Raw genomic sequence first — 16,713 nt, 5'->3', positions numbered from 1 at the left:
AGGTCCTCGGGCGCCCCCTGCAGGCGATGACTAAATTACCACGTGGTAACGGGGCGGGGTGGGGGCTCCTCTCTGCTCTCACGCCTCTTGCCCCTCCCCCCGTCCCCCGTGGGTGGGTGATCCCATTAAGACATCCTTTTGATGTCTTTGAATCGGAGGCCTGGCACAGGAGTTGCTGGGTTTGGAGGGCTCTCCTGCGCATATTGCTATGAAATGAGCTCATGATCGCTTGTGACAGAATCTAAATTCAGCTGAGGCTTGTCTGGACAATTTTGTAGCCTTCCTGTCAGTTCAAATAAGAATCCACCCCCCCACTCCACCCCCCCAACATCCTGGCCATTTCTATCCTTGTGTCTTGCTCATGGAGTTTTCATACTGATAGTCTTTTATTATTATTTTACATGTTCCTGTTATAGCGATTAAAACCACATATTAATAACACTTACCTTCTAACATACTAATACAGTTATATATTTTGAGTATAGTTTTCTCGCATCACTAGCATGCAAGCTGCACAAGAACGGGGAATTTTGTCTATTTTTTCAGTGCTGTAGCCCTCCTGCCTAGCACCCGCCCTTCCTGATGGAGTCAACAGGCATGGGTTCCAGAGGCTTTATCAGGACACAAACCCTTCCTCCCAGGACCCCTCAGTGCTGGTCTTGAGGCGGCAGCTCCAGGTGCTCTGACTTGGGGGATGTCAGGTGCGCTCTCTGAGGCGAAGCCCCTTGGATAATGCACCTTGCTGTTTTTTGCAATAGCATCTAGCATGGAACGGATCTCTAACAAATGCACACACAACCCTCCTCATTTAGATCTATGAGAACAGAAGCCTGAGGGTGACCAAGTTTCTATACGCGCAGGGCCTGACAGGTGAAGCACACAGCTGGGGCAGGTGGGGACCTGTGGGGGCCCTGGAGACGGGCTGAGAGCTAAGTGGGCTGTGTCTCATCAGCACCAGCAGCTACGGGCCTGCAGGAATGCAGGCTGAAGGTCCTCAGGACACTGATTTTCACAAGCAAAATAAAAACTCTCATGCTGTTGAATGATGTCTCCTAAGTTTTGAATGTTGGTTCAATTTTTTAAAAATAATGTATGGATCAAAACCACCACCACCAACAACAAAACAAACAACCCATGTCTTGAATCCAGTCAGTGGGCAGCCAGGTATAAGGGAGCCCATCCATTAGTTCCTTGGGGATAGTATCTTCAGGTGCTTAGCAATGATTTTCCTTCCTGACCTGCAGTCTCCAATTGTTTGATTTGTTCCCCAGGCCCCTTCCTTCCTTCCTTCCTTCCTTCCTTCCTTCCTTCCTTCTGTAGGCACAGTCTCAAGCTGGAGGGAAAAAAAAAAAGAAAACAGAAGCAAAGCTTGGAAGTACTCAGTATTAAGGAACGAGAGGATGCTTAGTAGAAGATTTCAAAGCCCCCCCCACCCCCCGCCACTTTTTATAGGGAGGCACCTGCAGCATATGGAGGTTCCCAGGCTAGGGGTTGAATTGGAGCTGCAACTGCCAGTCTACACCTCAGCCGCAGCAACATGGGGTCTGAGCTGTGTCTGCAACCCACACCACAGCTCACAGCAACACTGGATCCTTCACCCATCGAGCGAAGCCAGGGATCGAACCCGAGTCCTCATGATACCTGTCGGGTTGGTTACTGCTGAGCCACAACGGGAACTCCCAAAGTCCTGCAGAACTGGTTTTACTGCAGGGAGAGAGATTAGCTCAAAGGACACTGTGGGCTGGGCAGCCAAGAAGGACGGGGGTGGCGGGAAAGGGAGTGAGAAGGAAGACTTCCAAAACCTGAGCGAGCCAGGTCAGCACCAAGGGTGCGGGGTTTGCCCGCTGACCCTCAGTCTGGATGAAACGAGACTCTCCCATCGCTTAAGACGCGGCCCAGCCCCAGGCTGACCCAGCCCTTGTGAACAGCCCCACTTGATGCCACAGAACTCCCAAGGGGAAGGTGCTGTTGGCGGCTGATCCAACAACCCTTCCTTCCTTCTTCCTTGTTTTTGGACGCCCAGCCCGGTGCTCTATTTCAGTGGCCTTATTTGCAGCCTGGAGGAATGAGTCATCTTTGTTTAATGTAATCACCAATGCTGTGGCTCTAGCCAGTGATTGAGGCGGGTGATTGAGGCAGCTGCGAGGTGATCTAAAGGCCAGGGGATTGGGAGGTTCTGGGAAATGTGGTCCTTGAGAGAGGGAGAAAGCAAGAGAGAGAGAGAGAGAGAGATGGAGAGAGTACCAGACAATGAGTTGTGATGCAGAAGTGGGGAGGTAAGAGAAAAGGGGCCCCTCCTCTCTCTGCCTTTGTACCTCGAGGATGACAAGGTGATGCCTGAGGAAGTAATAGCTGTCTTGTAATGACCAAGGGAAAGCCCAGGACTGACAGAAGATTCAGCCTGGAGCCATAACATCTGCTGTGGTCTGCAAGTTTGTGTCCCACTCTGGCCCCCAAATTCAGACCTTGGAATCCTACAATCCCCTGGGCTGTATTAGGAAGTGGGGTGTGTGGGAGGTGCCTAGTCAGGAAGGCGGAGCTTTCAAGAAGGAGGTTAGTGCTTTTATAAAAGAGACACCAGAGGAGTTCCCTGGTGGCTCAGCAGGTTAAGGATCCAGCGTTGTCACCGTTGTGGCTCTGGTTGCAGCTGTGGCGTGGGTTGGATTCCTGGCCGGAACTTTGGCAAATCGAGAGCAAAAGGAAAGGGGGGGAGGACACCAGAGAGCTCCCTGACCCCTCCTCCACATGAGGACACAGGAAGAAGGCTCTGAACTAGGCAAACGGTCCTCCCCTGACCATAGGATTACAGAAGCCTGAACTTAGGAAGACAGCCTTTTCGAGCTGCTGGTCCAGCCCAGGCACCCTCTTCTGGCTTCAGAGACCCCTCCTTTCCTCTCCTTCCCCCTCCCAAGCCAGCATTTCTAAAGAGCCCCTCCGGGCCACCAACTTCTGTGCCTCTCTGTCTCAGCACCTCGTTTATTTCCCCCTTCATGCACTTGGCACCATTCATAATGATTTTCACTTTTTTGTTCTGTTTCCCCTTCACTCCCTCTGCAGGGCCTTTAAATCTTGCTAGTTTGTGAGCTTTTAAATGAATGAGGGTCATTGATGGAGGTCCCAGTATGGACCAGATCTTGTGAAAAGATTTAATCCTGAAAAAAGGTCTTCATTCAACAAATACATATTGAGCTCCTGGGAGCTGGGCACAGGGAAGGCCTCATGCAAAGGGCTTGGAGTCTGGAGCTGGCACCCTGACAGAAGAGGCAGCACTGCCGCGTGGGGCTAAGTGCTTTGGTAGGGAGGGCAGAGGGTGCTATATGGCCCCGTTAGCCCCATGTCCCAAAGACAGAATTGGGACTTTGAGAAAGGAGACTTGTCTAGAACAATTCTCAAACCCCTAGGGTCCCTGAGATTTCTTCACGGACTCTGAGGGCCTCCCTTTTCTAACTACATATCTATGCGAGATCAGACTTTCTTCATCTATGTCAATTAAACGACATATTGCAAGAGATTGGATGCAGAAGTTGTGAGCATCTAAGCTTCCATTAGGCCAAACATTAGAGAGATTTGCAAAAATGTAAAACTATGCCCTTCTCAATTCCCAGCCCCCTTGGAAAACATGGTTATTTAAAAATGTCCCTTACACCAATGTGGAATGGATTTTTATTATTTTAAATAAAGGCATTGAAATTCTGTTTTAATTTCTAACATGATAAATATCGATGAATAGAGGAAAGGGGTTCTTTGCGGGATCCTCAAAAATTTTTAAGAGTGTAGAGGGATCCTGAAACAAAACAAACAAACAATTAAGAATTGGGTAGCACACATGTTAAAATACACAGTAATTGCTGAATAATGCTGTTAAATAACTACTAGGAGTACTTCCTTCTTTGTACCATCTGAATTATCAGAGCAAGGATATGTCTTTAGCAAGGTCATTCGTTCTTAGCTTTTTTAGGGAGGTGGATTTCTCGTAAGGCTTGTGGAGTTGAAGGAAAGGAACCTCCCTTTTTTCCACTCGCTGCCGCGCCTTGCTCGGCGCCCCCTGCTGCCCGCTGCTGGAGCTGCGGCCGCTCGCCACACCCCCCCAGTTTTTGTCGGCCCACAGGGAATCGCCCTTCCCTTTAATTGGCATGTACCAAGTATTTCCAGGTTACATGTCCTCCCCAAGTCCAAGACCTTAGGAATCACTGATCTGAGACCCAGTCGGAGGAATGTAGAGAACGCGTTGTATTTGGCGGGAGCCCTGGGCCGACGGGGAGCGAGGGAGGGCGCGGGGCCGAGGCGCACCTTGACGGACCCTCCCCGCCTCGCGCCGTAGTCCAGTCCCAAGATGGCGGCCACCATGAAGAAGGCGGTGAGTGGGGCGCTCGGGGTACGGGATGCTCGGCCGGCCGGCGGGGCTCGGCCGCGGGGTGCTGGCCCCGGAGTGCTGGGGGTGCGCAGCTCTGAAGCACGGCGTGGGGCCCGGGGCCGAGGCTCCCGACCCTCAGGGCGGCTCCCGGGCGAGGCCTGCCCGCGCCCGGCGCCCAGGGGTGCTTTTGGGTCCCGGGCCGAGGTGGCCCGGGATCGGACCCTTGGAGGACTCCGGGCCGCCTCTGGCGGTGCTGAGGATGGCCCTGGAGAGTCTGGGGCTCCCGCCCCCCAGGCCTTGTCCTCGCGGTGTGGGAAGCCGAAGGGTCCGATGAACTGCGGTTGGCCATAACGCTGGGCGCTTTACCTGGGTTATCGCGTTTAACCCTCACAACTTCCCAAGGATGGGTGCTACTGGTACCCTCCTTTGGAAGCAACGATGCTGAGGCCCAGAGAGGTGGAGTCACCTGCCCAAGGTCACACAGCCGTAAGAAGCAGGGCAGGACCCCGCATCCCCGGGATCACTGGCCCTAGGGCGCCTGAGTCACCGACCACACGCTCGATGCTCCTGCGCCTCCAGGCTAAAACAAGTGTATGGAAGATCGGCCGGCGGCCCAGAAGCCATCGGTTGACTATTTCTGATCCTTCCAGCAATTTAGCAAGGGCACGTTTTCTTCCCATTTTACAGATGGAGAAACTTAAGACACAGAGCAGTTAGTGACTTCAGTGTGACTCAGCTAATAAGCAGAGCTGGGGTGCAAATTCAGGTTCGATTGTGTTTTTCCCAAAGCCCACCTTTTATTCTACTAAGCAAGCAGAACTCCTGAACACAGGGCTTATCCTTCCGTCAGTCCACCCAGATGCTTAGAGCTGTCTAGAGAAAAGGAAAATGGAATGGAGAGGGTCTGGAAATAGCATCTGGTGTTTATGTGCAGGGCACTAAGCACATTGCAGTGCATTATTTATTCTAATCTCACTCTCCTCTTAGGGCGATGCTGTTTTTAATCCTTATGTTACAGGTGAGGAAGTTCAAGAGGCAAGTTAGGATTTGAGTAAATAAACATGGGCGTTCTGCCTCCAGAGCCTGTGTTTTCAGCTTCCCTAGTGTCTGCTGGGAGGCCCTTGGCTGAAGGGATTTGCTTTTTAGGTTTTGGGTGTGTTTCCTTTCGTTCCTCTGTAAGACCACGTGGGAACATGCTTCCATGGCTTTTGTGCTTCACAGCACCTCGTAATCTAAGCCGCCTGATCTCGGTGTAGGGTGACCAGTCCATCCCAGTTTGTCTGAGATTGGGGGGGGGGGGGCGTGCAAAAACTGGGGAAGCCCCAGGCAAACCAAGCCATGAGTTGTTGACCCTGCTGGTCTGTCCACCACAGAGTCTTAATTGAGTGCCCGATAGGGTTTAGGGCCAAGGTGCTTCAAACCAGTGTGAGACCTTGTGAGATTCACTTGGCTTGGATTCTTTATTTAACTTGGCTCCTGTGTTAGCCTTTAAGTCTGTGCAAGATACTAGTTGTGGTTCACCCTCAATTGACAGATGTAGACACCGAAGTCCAGAGAGATGAAGTAAACCTTGAAGGAAGTGGTAGAGGAATGATTTGAACCTTGGGCCTGATGGCAAACTTTTTGATCACCCACATTTTTTCTTTTCAGTCATTCAACAAACTTTTTGAGTATGTGCTGTGACACTGTCTCAGGTTTCTCTTTCTTTCTGTCTTTCTGTCGTTTCTTCCTTCCTTCCTTTCTTTCGGCTGCACCCATGGTATATGGAAGCACCCAGGCTAGGGGTCAAATCAGAGTTGTAGCTGCTGGCCAGCGCCACAGCCACAGCCATGCCAGATCCGAGCTGTATCTGCAGCCTACACTGCAGCTTGCGTCTGTGCCGGATCCTTAATCCACCAAGTGAGGCCAGGGATCAAACCCACATCCCCACGGAAACCAAGTCAGGTTCTTAACCCACTGAGCCACAGTGGGAACTCCCTGTCTCAGTTTTAGGTGATGGAGCTGAGAATGGTGAGCAGGAATGAAGTTCTGATCTTCTCATAGCATTGGAGAACCTGTGCTGTTGGGGAGAGGCAGCTATTGCTCAGTAGTCCCACAGAGAACTAGTTGCAGGTCCAGCGAAGAGCAATGAAAGAAGGGCACGAGCGAGAGGGTGGAGTAAGGTCTGCTTGGGGAGCAGGGAAGGCTTTCCTGAGAAGGTGTGATCTCGTGAGAGCAAGAGAAGGTCGGAAAGGCGGTGAGACATTCTAGAAAGGGAGTACCTCTTACAGAGGCCCCGTGTGCATCAAATCAAAGCGTGACCAGAATGACAGAGAGTCAGCCGGGGGAGGTTGCACCAAGATGGTGAAAGAGCTTATAGAGGGGTCGGTGGCGGCCAAAACACACACGAGTGTTTCCTCCTTTTCTCAGTAGGACTCACGTAAACATCTTCTTGCAAAGGTGCCTGGTGTCATGGACAGTGCCCGGTGGGTTAGCACAGGGGCCTTTTCCTCTGCCAGATCTCAGAAGAAAGCAGAGGCGTGCCAGTGGCTGAGAGTGAAACATCAGGGGGGTGGTAGCCCTTTGCAGGCAATAAAAATTGTTAGCAGCCTGGAGCGCTTTATAACGCATGACCTCCCAATAGGTCCTGACATTTTCTGTTCAGAAGTGGAGGTGGTCCAGGGTCGTCTCCAGAGTTCTGCTTTCTCAGGTCTAGTCCTTGGCCACGAGGGGAGCCGAAGTCTGATTTCTCAGGGAAGCCGCCTTCCTCCTTCCCCAGCCCTCAGGAACTTCCATCCACCCCATCGCATTATCACCATCTACCAAAAAACCTGGCTTTTTGCCGCCTCCTCTCCTGGATGTAAGCTCGCCAGTGTTCATGTGCCAGCCTCAGAAATACTTCTCTTCACAGTGCCTCGCGTCTAGGACATGCTAACTTTTTTTTTGGTCTTTTTTTTGGTCTTTTTTATCTTTTTAGGGCCGCACCCATGGCATATGGAGGTTCCCAGGCTAGGGGTCTAATCGGAGCTGTAGCCACCAGCCTATGCCACAGATATACCAACACCAGATCCGAGCCGCGTCTGCGACCTACACCACAGCTCATGGCAACGCGGGATCCTTAACCCATTGAGTGAGGCCAGGGATCAAACCCGCAACCTCATATCTCTCAGTTGGATTCGTTTTTGCTGTGCCAAGACGGGAACTCCCTAACTCATTAATGGAGTGACTGTCCGCTGGAAAGGTGAATAAAAATAGCAAAAACCCAAAATTTCATACCGCAAAAACTGGGTAAACCTTTAAAAAATCAAAATAGAAGCTGACTAAAATTGGCTGGAATTTCCTTCTAGGTTTTTTAGAACCCAAGTCTAGATTCTGTTGGTAGTGGCCAAACTCAGGACGGGGCAGGGCCGAGTAGGGGTCACTTTACTCCCATGATCCCATGGGCTACTGAGTCCCTAGATAAAGGGGGCCGGCACCATGCAGGGGAATTTTCATTTTCGCTTTGCATCTTGAGCAGTCCTGCTTCGCTCAGACCTAGCAGGATTGTCTTGTAGATCTGAGTGTGTTCTTTGTGATGATTTTTGGTAAATATTATTCAGGAAGTAAAGCACTCAGCTGTGGTTTACTGAAAGGTGACTCCCCACCCTGGGCCTACCTGAGGAGCTGTTTTATCACCTCTGCCAGGTGGGCATGGCCTCCCCAGAGTGCACATGAATGACAAGCCTGAGGTGGCTCCAGAGACCTGAGCGGTTTGCCCCAGGTTCCTGCTGCTGGGCCTGGGGTCCCCTCTTACTGTCCTGCGCTCTGTGGCCTGGAGTGCTGCGAACTGACGCCTTCCACCTGGAGTGATTTTTGGGCTCGTGAGTGGTAGTGACTGCATCTGGCTTCTCTTAAAGCAGGACTTCTGGGAGGTCCTGTCGTGGCTCAGCAGTAACAAACTTGACTAGTATCCATGCGGACTTGGATTTGATCCCTGGCCTCGCTCCGTGGGTTAAGGATCTGGCTTTGCTGAGAGCTGTGGTTTCGGTCACAGGTGAAGCTCGTATCTGGCGTTGCCATGGCTGTGGCCTAGGGTGGTAGCCACAGCTCCGATTCGACCCCAACCTGGTAACTTCCATATGCTGCAAGTTCGGCCCTAAAAAGACCAAAAAACCCCCCCCAAAAAACTGGAGTTCCTAACCTTCAAAATCTGCTGAAAGCCATGAAGACCCTTCTAGAAGAATGCACACATAAAATACATCATTTTACGTACAATTTCAGGGGGTAAAGGGACCTCTCAAAGGCTGTGCACCCCAACTTAAGAATTACTCCCTCCCTGCTGAAATCAAGCTTCCAGCCGTGTAGGAGTGTCTAGATCAGTGAGATTAAAACGGAAGCCAGGGCTGTTAGTCACGGAGGGTGCGGACTTCTCACTTTTCGCTGTAAACAGCACTCCGCTGCTTGGCACGCAGCTTACCCAGGGCCTATTTGCTGCACACTCTGACTTTAGCCCTTAACCCCAGTGGGAAATTAACTCCAGGGCCCAAGTGTGTGCTAGGGGCCGTGTTTGGTGAGGCTGCAACAGGAAATGCCTGCTTTGGAAAGATAGAAGGTGGGTGGCAGGACTCTGCAACTTTGTAGAAACCATGTGTCAGTGAGTCTGATGGCACATGTTAGATTCAAATTGAGAAACTGGCTTAAGGGTCAGTTGTGCTTCAGGCAAGCCCGATGCTGGTCACTTTCAGCGAGAGTACCCCGCTCAAGGCTGAGTGACAAGTGCCTCTATAAAGACATATTCAGGCTCTCAAGGATTCAGTATTTAAATACTGCAGGAACAAGAACTCCAAAATTCTCGGTTCCCTGTTTGCTTGGAGCATTGAGGGTGAGTTCCTGTCTAGACCAATGGCTCGGGTGCCAGCATATCTGCACATGGACTTTCCTTTGGCTTCTGTGGCAGCTCAGTGTTTCCCAGCTGCCGTATTTGTAAGAATTTTGGACAAGGATGAGCATTCAAAGCTGTGTATATGTTGTGGTATGAAGGAGTTTTTTTCAAGATGCCTACCGGGTCTCTGATGGTGGGCCCGATGCGTGTTTATTGGATATTGAGAGCCTGGGCGAGTGGAGCGTGAAATTCTCGGTGTCTCCATTTATATATTCTGACCACTAAGCTCTGTATTGCTTGAGACAATGGGTTGTCTTTCACATAAAAGAAATAAAGGTGCATATTGTATGTCATTGGTCATGAGAGACCAGGTGAAAGAATGGGTAGTAGCCCTTGAGAACCAGTACTGCTACTGGCAAAAGAGCCAAAAATGGGAGTTCCCATCCTGGCGCAGTGGAAACGAATCCCACTAGGAACCAGGAGGTTGTGGGTTTGATCCCTGGCCTCGCTCAGTGGGTTAAGGATCTGGTGTTGCCATGGGCGGTGGTATAGGGTGCAGACATGGCTCGGATCCTGCGTTACTGTGGCTGTGGCGTAATCTGGAAGCTGTAGCTCTGATTAGACCCCTAGTGTGGAAACTTCCATGTGCCTTGGGTGTAGCCCTAAAAAGCAAAAAAAAAAAGGCCAAAGATAGTCTTTGTTGAACCCATATCTGTATATCTCTTTCCCCTAAGTTATAATCGAATGCCCTTGTTCTTGTTTTATAACTGAGGGGAAAGTCAAAGGTCTAGTATTTTAAATGAATGTTTAAAAATACATGGTCCTCCTTTGAGAATCTGATAAAAGCCAAGTACTTCCTGCTGCATCTTCCAGATATGCATGATTGTGTGTGTAAACACACACACACACACATACTTTAGCCTTTAATTTCCAAGAGCTCATGGCCGCATCTGGACTCTGGAGCCAACCTACCTGCCTTGAAACCAAGATGTGCTGCTTACTAGCTGTATGGCTTTGGGCAAATTACTTAACCTCTCTGTGCCACACTTTCCCCACCTGCAAAACAGTGGTACTAATGATCGTACTTAGTAAGATTGACTGGAGGATGAGTAGAGGCCTGAAAGTGCTTGGAGAGTTCCCGTTGCATAGTAAGTACTCAGTGAATGGCAGCTATTGTTTATGCGATTTCATAGATACTTTGTCATCGAAGCACGCTGATCTTATTTACAAATTTAATCACATAGGGGTTTTTTTGGCCACGCTCATGGCATATGGAAGTTCCCAGGCCAGGGATTGAACCTACACCTCAGCAGTGACCTGAGCCACAGCAGTGACCGTGCTGGATCCTTAACCCACTGAGCCACCAGGGAACTTCAATCACATAATTTAAAAATTCTCAGTTTTTATCATTTCACAGTGAATTACACCTTATTCATAATTAAGACATGTAAATAATGTCTACATTAAAATAAACTTAAATCTTTACTGTGTATATATGGAATATAGTCACTGAAATGCATAGTGACCTTCAAGCCAGTATATCAATTGGATTAAGAGTTATAGGCGTTCCCGATATGTGGCTCAGCAGTAATGAACCTGGCTAGTAGCTAATGAGGATGCAGGTTCGATCCCTTGCCCTGCTCAGTGGATTAAGGACCCAGTGTTGCTGTGAGCTGTGGTGTAGGTCGCAGACGAGGCTTGGATCCCATGTTGCCCCCCGGCAGCTGCAGCTCTGATTCGACCCCTAGCCTGCGAACTTCCATATGCCATGGGTATGGCATAAAAAGACAAAAAAAAAAAAATTATAGAAACAGGTAGGTTTCTGATAACCTCAATAAGCATAAAGAAGTATTAATTCTGAGAGAATAAGCTAGGCTAAGACATTAGCCAAAATTAATTACCACACCTTTTTTGCTCCCTGGGTTATCTTGATGAAAGAATGTTCCAGAATTGAGAAATTCCACTCTAGGCCCAAAGGTGACTGACTTGATTCCAGACTTACTCTTTTTTTTAACAAAAAAATGAATTACTTTTTTCTTTCTACAGCTGCATTTGTGGCATGTGGAAGTTCCCAGGCTAGGGGTCAAATCAGAGCTGCACCTGCAGGCCTGAGCCATAGCCACAGCAATGCCAGATCCGAACCGCCTCTGTGGCCTCCGCCGCAGCTTGTGGCAACGCTGGATCCCCGACCTACTGAGCGAGGCCAGGGATTGAACCCCAAATCCTCATGGATACTAGTCGGATTCATTTCCACTGTGCCACAAAGGGAACTCCCAAGACTTAATTGTTGTTTATATTTAGCATATTTTTGCAGCTTAGGCATTAATTCCATGGAGTATCAGAAGGGGGTATAGGTTTATGAACAAATAGTAAGCTCGTGGAGCAGGAACTTAGTAAGGCCTGTGTGTGTGCTATTCTATACCCCTTCCTGGACTCCCCGAGGGCAAGTAGTTTATTTAGTTGTTTCAGAGTTATATTAAAAGCTAACCAACAACTTCTCCATTAAAATTCTACGAAAAATTTAAATGTTTTTTTCAGGCTGCGGAAGACGTCAATGTTACTTTTGAAGATCAACAAAAGATAAACAAATTTGCACGGAATACAAGTAGAATCACAGAGCTGAAGGAAGAAATAGAAGTAAAAAAGGTATTGAAAATACAGATCTTACTTAAGAAAAATAAAAATTCTTCATACTATGGCTTTACTAAACCTAAATTCAGCAGTATATGGTTATAGCTCTCTGGGCTCCTTGTTGTGTTTGTCGTAAGACACTCTAGGTAGTTTAGGAAGGAGGACGGTGGGTAAAAGAGGTGAAACACCCTACAGATGGTTGAGGGCGCGACCCTGGGCTGAGGGTCCAGGAGCAGATCCCAGAACCACGTCTCAGAGGACTTGGCTGGTGATGGCGCTCCTGTCGTCGCCCCTGATCCCAGAGCCAGCGGCCTCCGCGGTGAGGACGCGGCCCCTCAGGCCCTGAACACCGGGCTGCTGCCACGGCCCAGCCTGTCCGCCAGAGGCCTCGTGTCCAGCCTCCTTCAGGCGACTCTGCGGAGCCAAACTCCAGTGCAGGTGCCTTTGAGGAGTGGGATTTTTGGTATTGTTTGCTTTCATCCTCTCATCAAGCCAAGCTGAGACACGCAGGTTTGTGCCTTTGTTGTTATTCCTCTCTAGGAAGGCAGCATTCCACAAAGCAGCAGACGCCTTGAGTGGCCTTGGAGGCCCCCCACCCCCTGCTGTCCCTGCAGGGGCTGATGGCAGGTCTGGAACCACCTAGAGGACAGTGGGTTAGTGAGCTCTTAAGTGCTGCCTTACACAATGCCATCTAAGAACGGAGAAGGGCTTATTTTAATGTGATAATACTGTTGTGAAAGGGCCGCTCAGAGAGTAGATGTCACCAACTTTAGCTTGATGTCGCCAATGGCTTTTAGCTTCTATTAGGGAATTTTGAATACATTTCTTTAAAAAAATTTTTTTTATCATAGTTGATTTACAGTGTTTTTTGTCAATTTCTGCTGAACAGCAGAGTGACCCAGTCACTCACACACACACACACACACACACCCATATATACACTTTCTTTTTCTCACATTATCCTCCATCGTGCTCCATCACAAGTGACTAGACATAGCTCCCTGTGCTATAGAGCAGGATCTCATGGCTTATGGACTCCAAATGCAATAGTTTGCATCTACTAACCCCAAACTCCCCGTCCATCCCACTCCCTCCCCCTCCGTCTCCCCCTGGGCAACCACAGGTCTGTTCTCTGTGTCCATGAGTTTGTTTCTTTTCTATAGATAAGTTCATTTGTGCCATATATTAGATCCCAGATATAAGTGATAATCATATGGCATTTGTCTTCCTCTTTCTGACTGACTTCACTAGAGTCTCTAGATCCATCCATGTTGCTGCAGATGGCATTATTTTGTTCCGCTTTTTTTATCTTTTGTTTTTTGAGGGCTGTACCTGCGGCATATGGAGGTTCCCAGGCTAGGGGTCTAATTGGAGCTACAGCTGCCAGCCTGCGTCAGAGCCACAGCAACGCCAGATCCGAGCCACGTCTGTGACAATGATGGCTCCTTAACCCACTGAGCAAGGCCAGGGATGGAACCCGAAAACTCATGGTTCCTAGTTGGATTCGTTTCTGCTGTGCCACGATGGGAACTCCTTATTTTGTTCTTTTTTATGGCTGAATAGCATTCCATTGTATATACGTACCACGTCTTCTTAATCCAGTCCTCTGTCGATGGACATTGAGGTTGTTTCCATGTCTTGGCTACTGTGAATGGTGCTGCAGGGAACATAGGGGTGGATGTATCTTTTTCAGGGGAAGTTTTGTCTGGACACATGCTCAGGAGTGGGATTGCTGGGTTATATTCACGTGTTAGTTCTATACGTAGTTTTCCGAGGAACCTCCGTACTGTTTCTATAGCGGTGGTTCCAGCTTACATCCCCACCAACCATGTAGGCTGAATGCATTTCTCCGTGCTGTTCACTTGTGCGCTTATAGAAACAACTCCAAAATTTAGAAGACGCTTGTGAGGACATTATGCTTGCCGATGACGACTGCTTAATGATACCTTATCAGATCGGTGATGTTTTCATTAGCCATTCTCAAGAAGAAACTCAAGAAATGTTAGAAGAAGCCAAGGTACGTTGACATCTTTCCCTGCGCGATGAAGCCTGACTCTTACATTGGGATTCCTGACACTCTAAAGAATGACGGGTGTGGGGAAAACAAGGGCTGCAGGCTTCTTACCACGTCCAGGGCCTGCTCCGAATGCTTTGTAAACGTGTTTTTATTTCATCCTGATGAGGCCTCCATGGAACAGGTAGTGTGAATCCCAGCTTAGAGGTGAAGAAGCCTAGAGGCCTAGAGAAGTTATGGGACTTTCTCAAAGTGACAAAGGAAATGATCTTTTGACTCCAGAACCTGTGCTCTAAATCAGTGGTATTTAGAAAGTACAGAAAAATTATCAAGCAGAAAGAAAAAGCACCCATAATCCCACTACCCAGAGATAATCATCCCTAATAAACATTTTCATGTTGTTTCTTGTTATATTCTCTCTTCCTCTTTCTCTGTGTCCTTTTGCTTCACATTTTGGTCAGTTAACATCCTAGTAGGAATATTTTCTTATTCCATTTAGTGTTCATTTATCCAGCACATCTCTCCCTGGGAGCCTACTCTGGGGCAGCCAGCCACACGCGCTTGAAAAACATCATTTTTCATGACCATTTTTAATCAGTGTCATGTTGGTGGACCCTGCCTCAGCGTACTGTCCTGTCGTCACACTGACCTGTTTTCACAGTTTTCCTTAATATTGTGGTGAGCATTCTTACACCAAAATCTTTGTTCACATATTTAGTGAGTTCTTTTAAGGAAATAATCAGGGAAATGTAATCACCGGGTCAGAGGATGGATTCATTGACAGCCTTTGGCTTATGAAAAAATCAGATTATTGAACCCAACGCCAAGAATTTCTAAAATCTGGTGGCCTGAAGCAGAGCTCTGGAATTTGCATTTTGAACTAGCTGCCAGGTGATCTGGGGGCTGTCGGCCAGACTTGAGAACTTTCGGCCAGATTTCTAACATAGTAATATGGTCAATACTAGGCATTCTTTTTTTTGTTTCTGATATTAATGGGTAAGTATGCTATTTGTGTGATTACATTTTTTTCTTTGTCATCTTTGGGAAAAATCCTTTTTGATCCCAGTCAGGGAGGAATTTCTAACATTCCACACATGTCCTGGGGCAAAGCTGCACCTTCATAAAGAGCTCTCATTACTGCTCTTTCAGCCTCAGAGTTAGGGAGACTGTCTGCCAGATTTTAATAATAAGTTGTTATTCTTAATTATTGGTGGGCGTGTGAATTTTTTATCATTTCCTCTAGTTTCATAGTTGTTTTTGTAGGAAGTTGGAAGAGGCTGTGTCAGAAGCCAGGCCCTTGATAAATTGTTTACCCGAAATGTATATGGTTCTTTATTAGGATGTGATAATTTGGGAATTACATTTATCTGGTCTGTTTTTTTGAGTCAGCCAAAACTGAGAAAAGTTTGATGTATTCTATCATAAGCAAATACAGATCACACATGAAAAATGCCCACATTCAGACTTTTGGTTTAGATTAATGATCACTGTTACTTAGCTGCCTGTCCAAGTTTAGAAAGTTTTTGACCTAAAATTCCTTCCAAATATTATTTCACCCACAGATGCTCAGAAATCCTCCAATTGAGTAGAATTAATTTAAACTCTTTTTTTTTTTTCCAGAAAAATTTGCAAGAAGAAATTGACGCCTTAGAATCCAGAGTGGCATCAATCCAGCGGGTGTTAGCAGATCTGAAAGTTCAGTTATATGCGAAATTTGGGAGTAACATAAATCTTGAAGCTGACGAGAGCTAAACATTTTATAATACTTTTTTTAATTTGTTTAATAAACTTGAATATTGTTTAAAATGATAATTTCCCTTCTTCAAATGATATGGAAAGCAAAACTTTTTTTAAATTTTTCATTTATTTAATGGAAACTTGCCTATTTTCACATGTCTTGCTTATTTATTTTATATTTTTAAAAGAAGACAGTATTCATCGATGTATTTTGCATAACACTTATATCAAGTGTAGGGGCTTTATGTCATGTTATTAAAATCAGTTAAGCACTCTTTTATGTTTCTCTATTATCATTTAGAGTATTTGTGCAGTTTTTATTTATAAGAAAATTTAACCGTTAAACGTGTCATGCTGTTTATCTGTGTCTATTTTAGTTGCTACTTAGAGATGCTGAGAGCACCACAGAAAGTTTCAGTCCCACATCTGTCTCCTTGTACTCACTTTACAAGTAAAACTTTGTCATATACTAAAACATATGCATATATTTGATCGACATATGTGTAGCATGTATTACCTCTAAACATATATTTCGTGTATCTCTCTCATACAGATCCGTGTCATAGATCTTGGTAATAGAACAAATGATGCTGAGATAAGTTGACCCAGGCGCAGCGTCACACATAGAGCAGAAGACCAGAAGAACATGGTAGAAACCAAGAATTCTCTCAATAGAAAGATGTTTAGTGTTTTATTTTAATTGTAAGTTTTAGACTCTATTTTAATGCTTTGTAATTCATTGGGGTTTATGTTAGTGGGGGGTGTGGAGGTTAAGCAGCTGTGTGTTTAAAAATAAGGCTTTTTTCTTAAATAAAGAGTAGGATTACTCCCTACTGTCCCGTCGTCCCCCCCCCCCCCCCCGAAAAGATAAAGGTTTTGGCATTCAGGAGGCCCAACTGTATTCACTTTCCAGCAGATGGCACCGATATACCTTTGGGTATGCCTTTGATATGCCAATGGAAAGATCATAAGACAAAAATGAGGCTATTTTTAGGATTAAATATCCACAATTTTAGAAGAAATGTCTTTTTTTTTTTTTAACTTTCAAGGCTAAACATTGCCTATATATTTTTTGGTTAAGTGTTCAGAAACAATTCAGGCTTAAAGATAGGGTTTGTCATTCTAAAAATTCTTCAT

At 47.1% G+C, this 16,713-nt stretch overlaps 1 protein-coding gene across 1 annotated transcript; it reads left to right on the top strand.

The window, feature by feature from the left end:
- Positions 1 to 4,124: 4,124 nt before the first annotated feature.
- PFDN4 (prefoldin subunit 4) lies at positions 4,125 to 15,851 on the top strand. The gene is made up of 4 exons (XM_047770823.1): positions 4,125 to 4,357; positions 11,733 to 11,840; positions 13,702 to 13,842; positions 15,460 to 15,851. Exons 1-4 carry the CDS (start codon positions 4,334 to 4,336, stop codon positions 15,589 to 15,591), a joined length of 405 nt encoding a protein of 134 aa, XP_047626779.1. The 5' UTR covers positions 4,125 to 4,333; the 3' UTR covers positions 15,592 to 15,851.
- The last annotated feature ends 862 nt before the right edge of the window (positions 15,852 to 16,713 follow it).

This window comes from Phacochoerus africanus, chromosome 3 (genome assembly GCF_016906955.1).
Source record: "Phacochoerus africanus isolate WHEZ1 chromosome 3, ROS_Pafr_v1, whole genome shotgun sequence".
NCBI classification, from domain to species: domain Eukaryota; kingdom Metazoa; phylum Chordata; class Mammalia; order Artiodactyla; family Suidae; genus Phacochoerus; species Phacochoerus africanus.
This window is presented reverse-complemented; position numbering and strand designations above follow the sequence as displayed.

Excerpts from the sequence above, each read along its gene's own strand:
- PFDN4 (XM_047770823.1), top strand. The coding sequence starts at position 4,334 with ATGGCGGCCACCATGAAGAAGGCG. Across the intron at positions 4,358-11,732 it reads CGGCCACCATGAAGAAGGCG|GCTGCGGAAGACGTCAATGT; the intron begins GTGAGTGGGGCG and ends TGTTTTTTTCAG. Across the intron at positions 11,841-13,701 it reads AAGAAATAGAAGTAAAAAAG|AAACAACTCCAAAATTTAGA; the intron begins GTATTGAAAATA and ends GTGCGCTTATAG.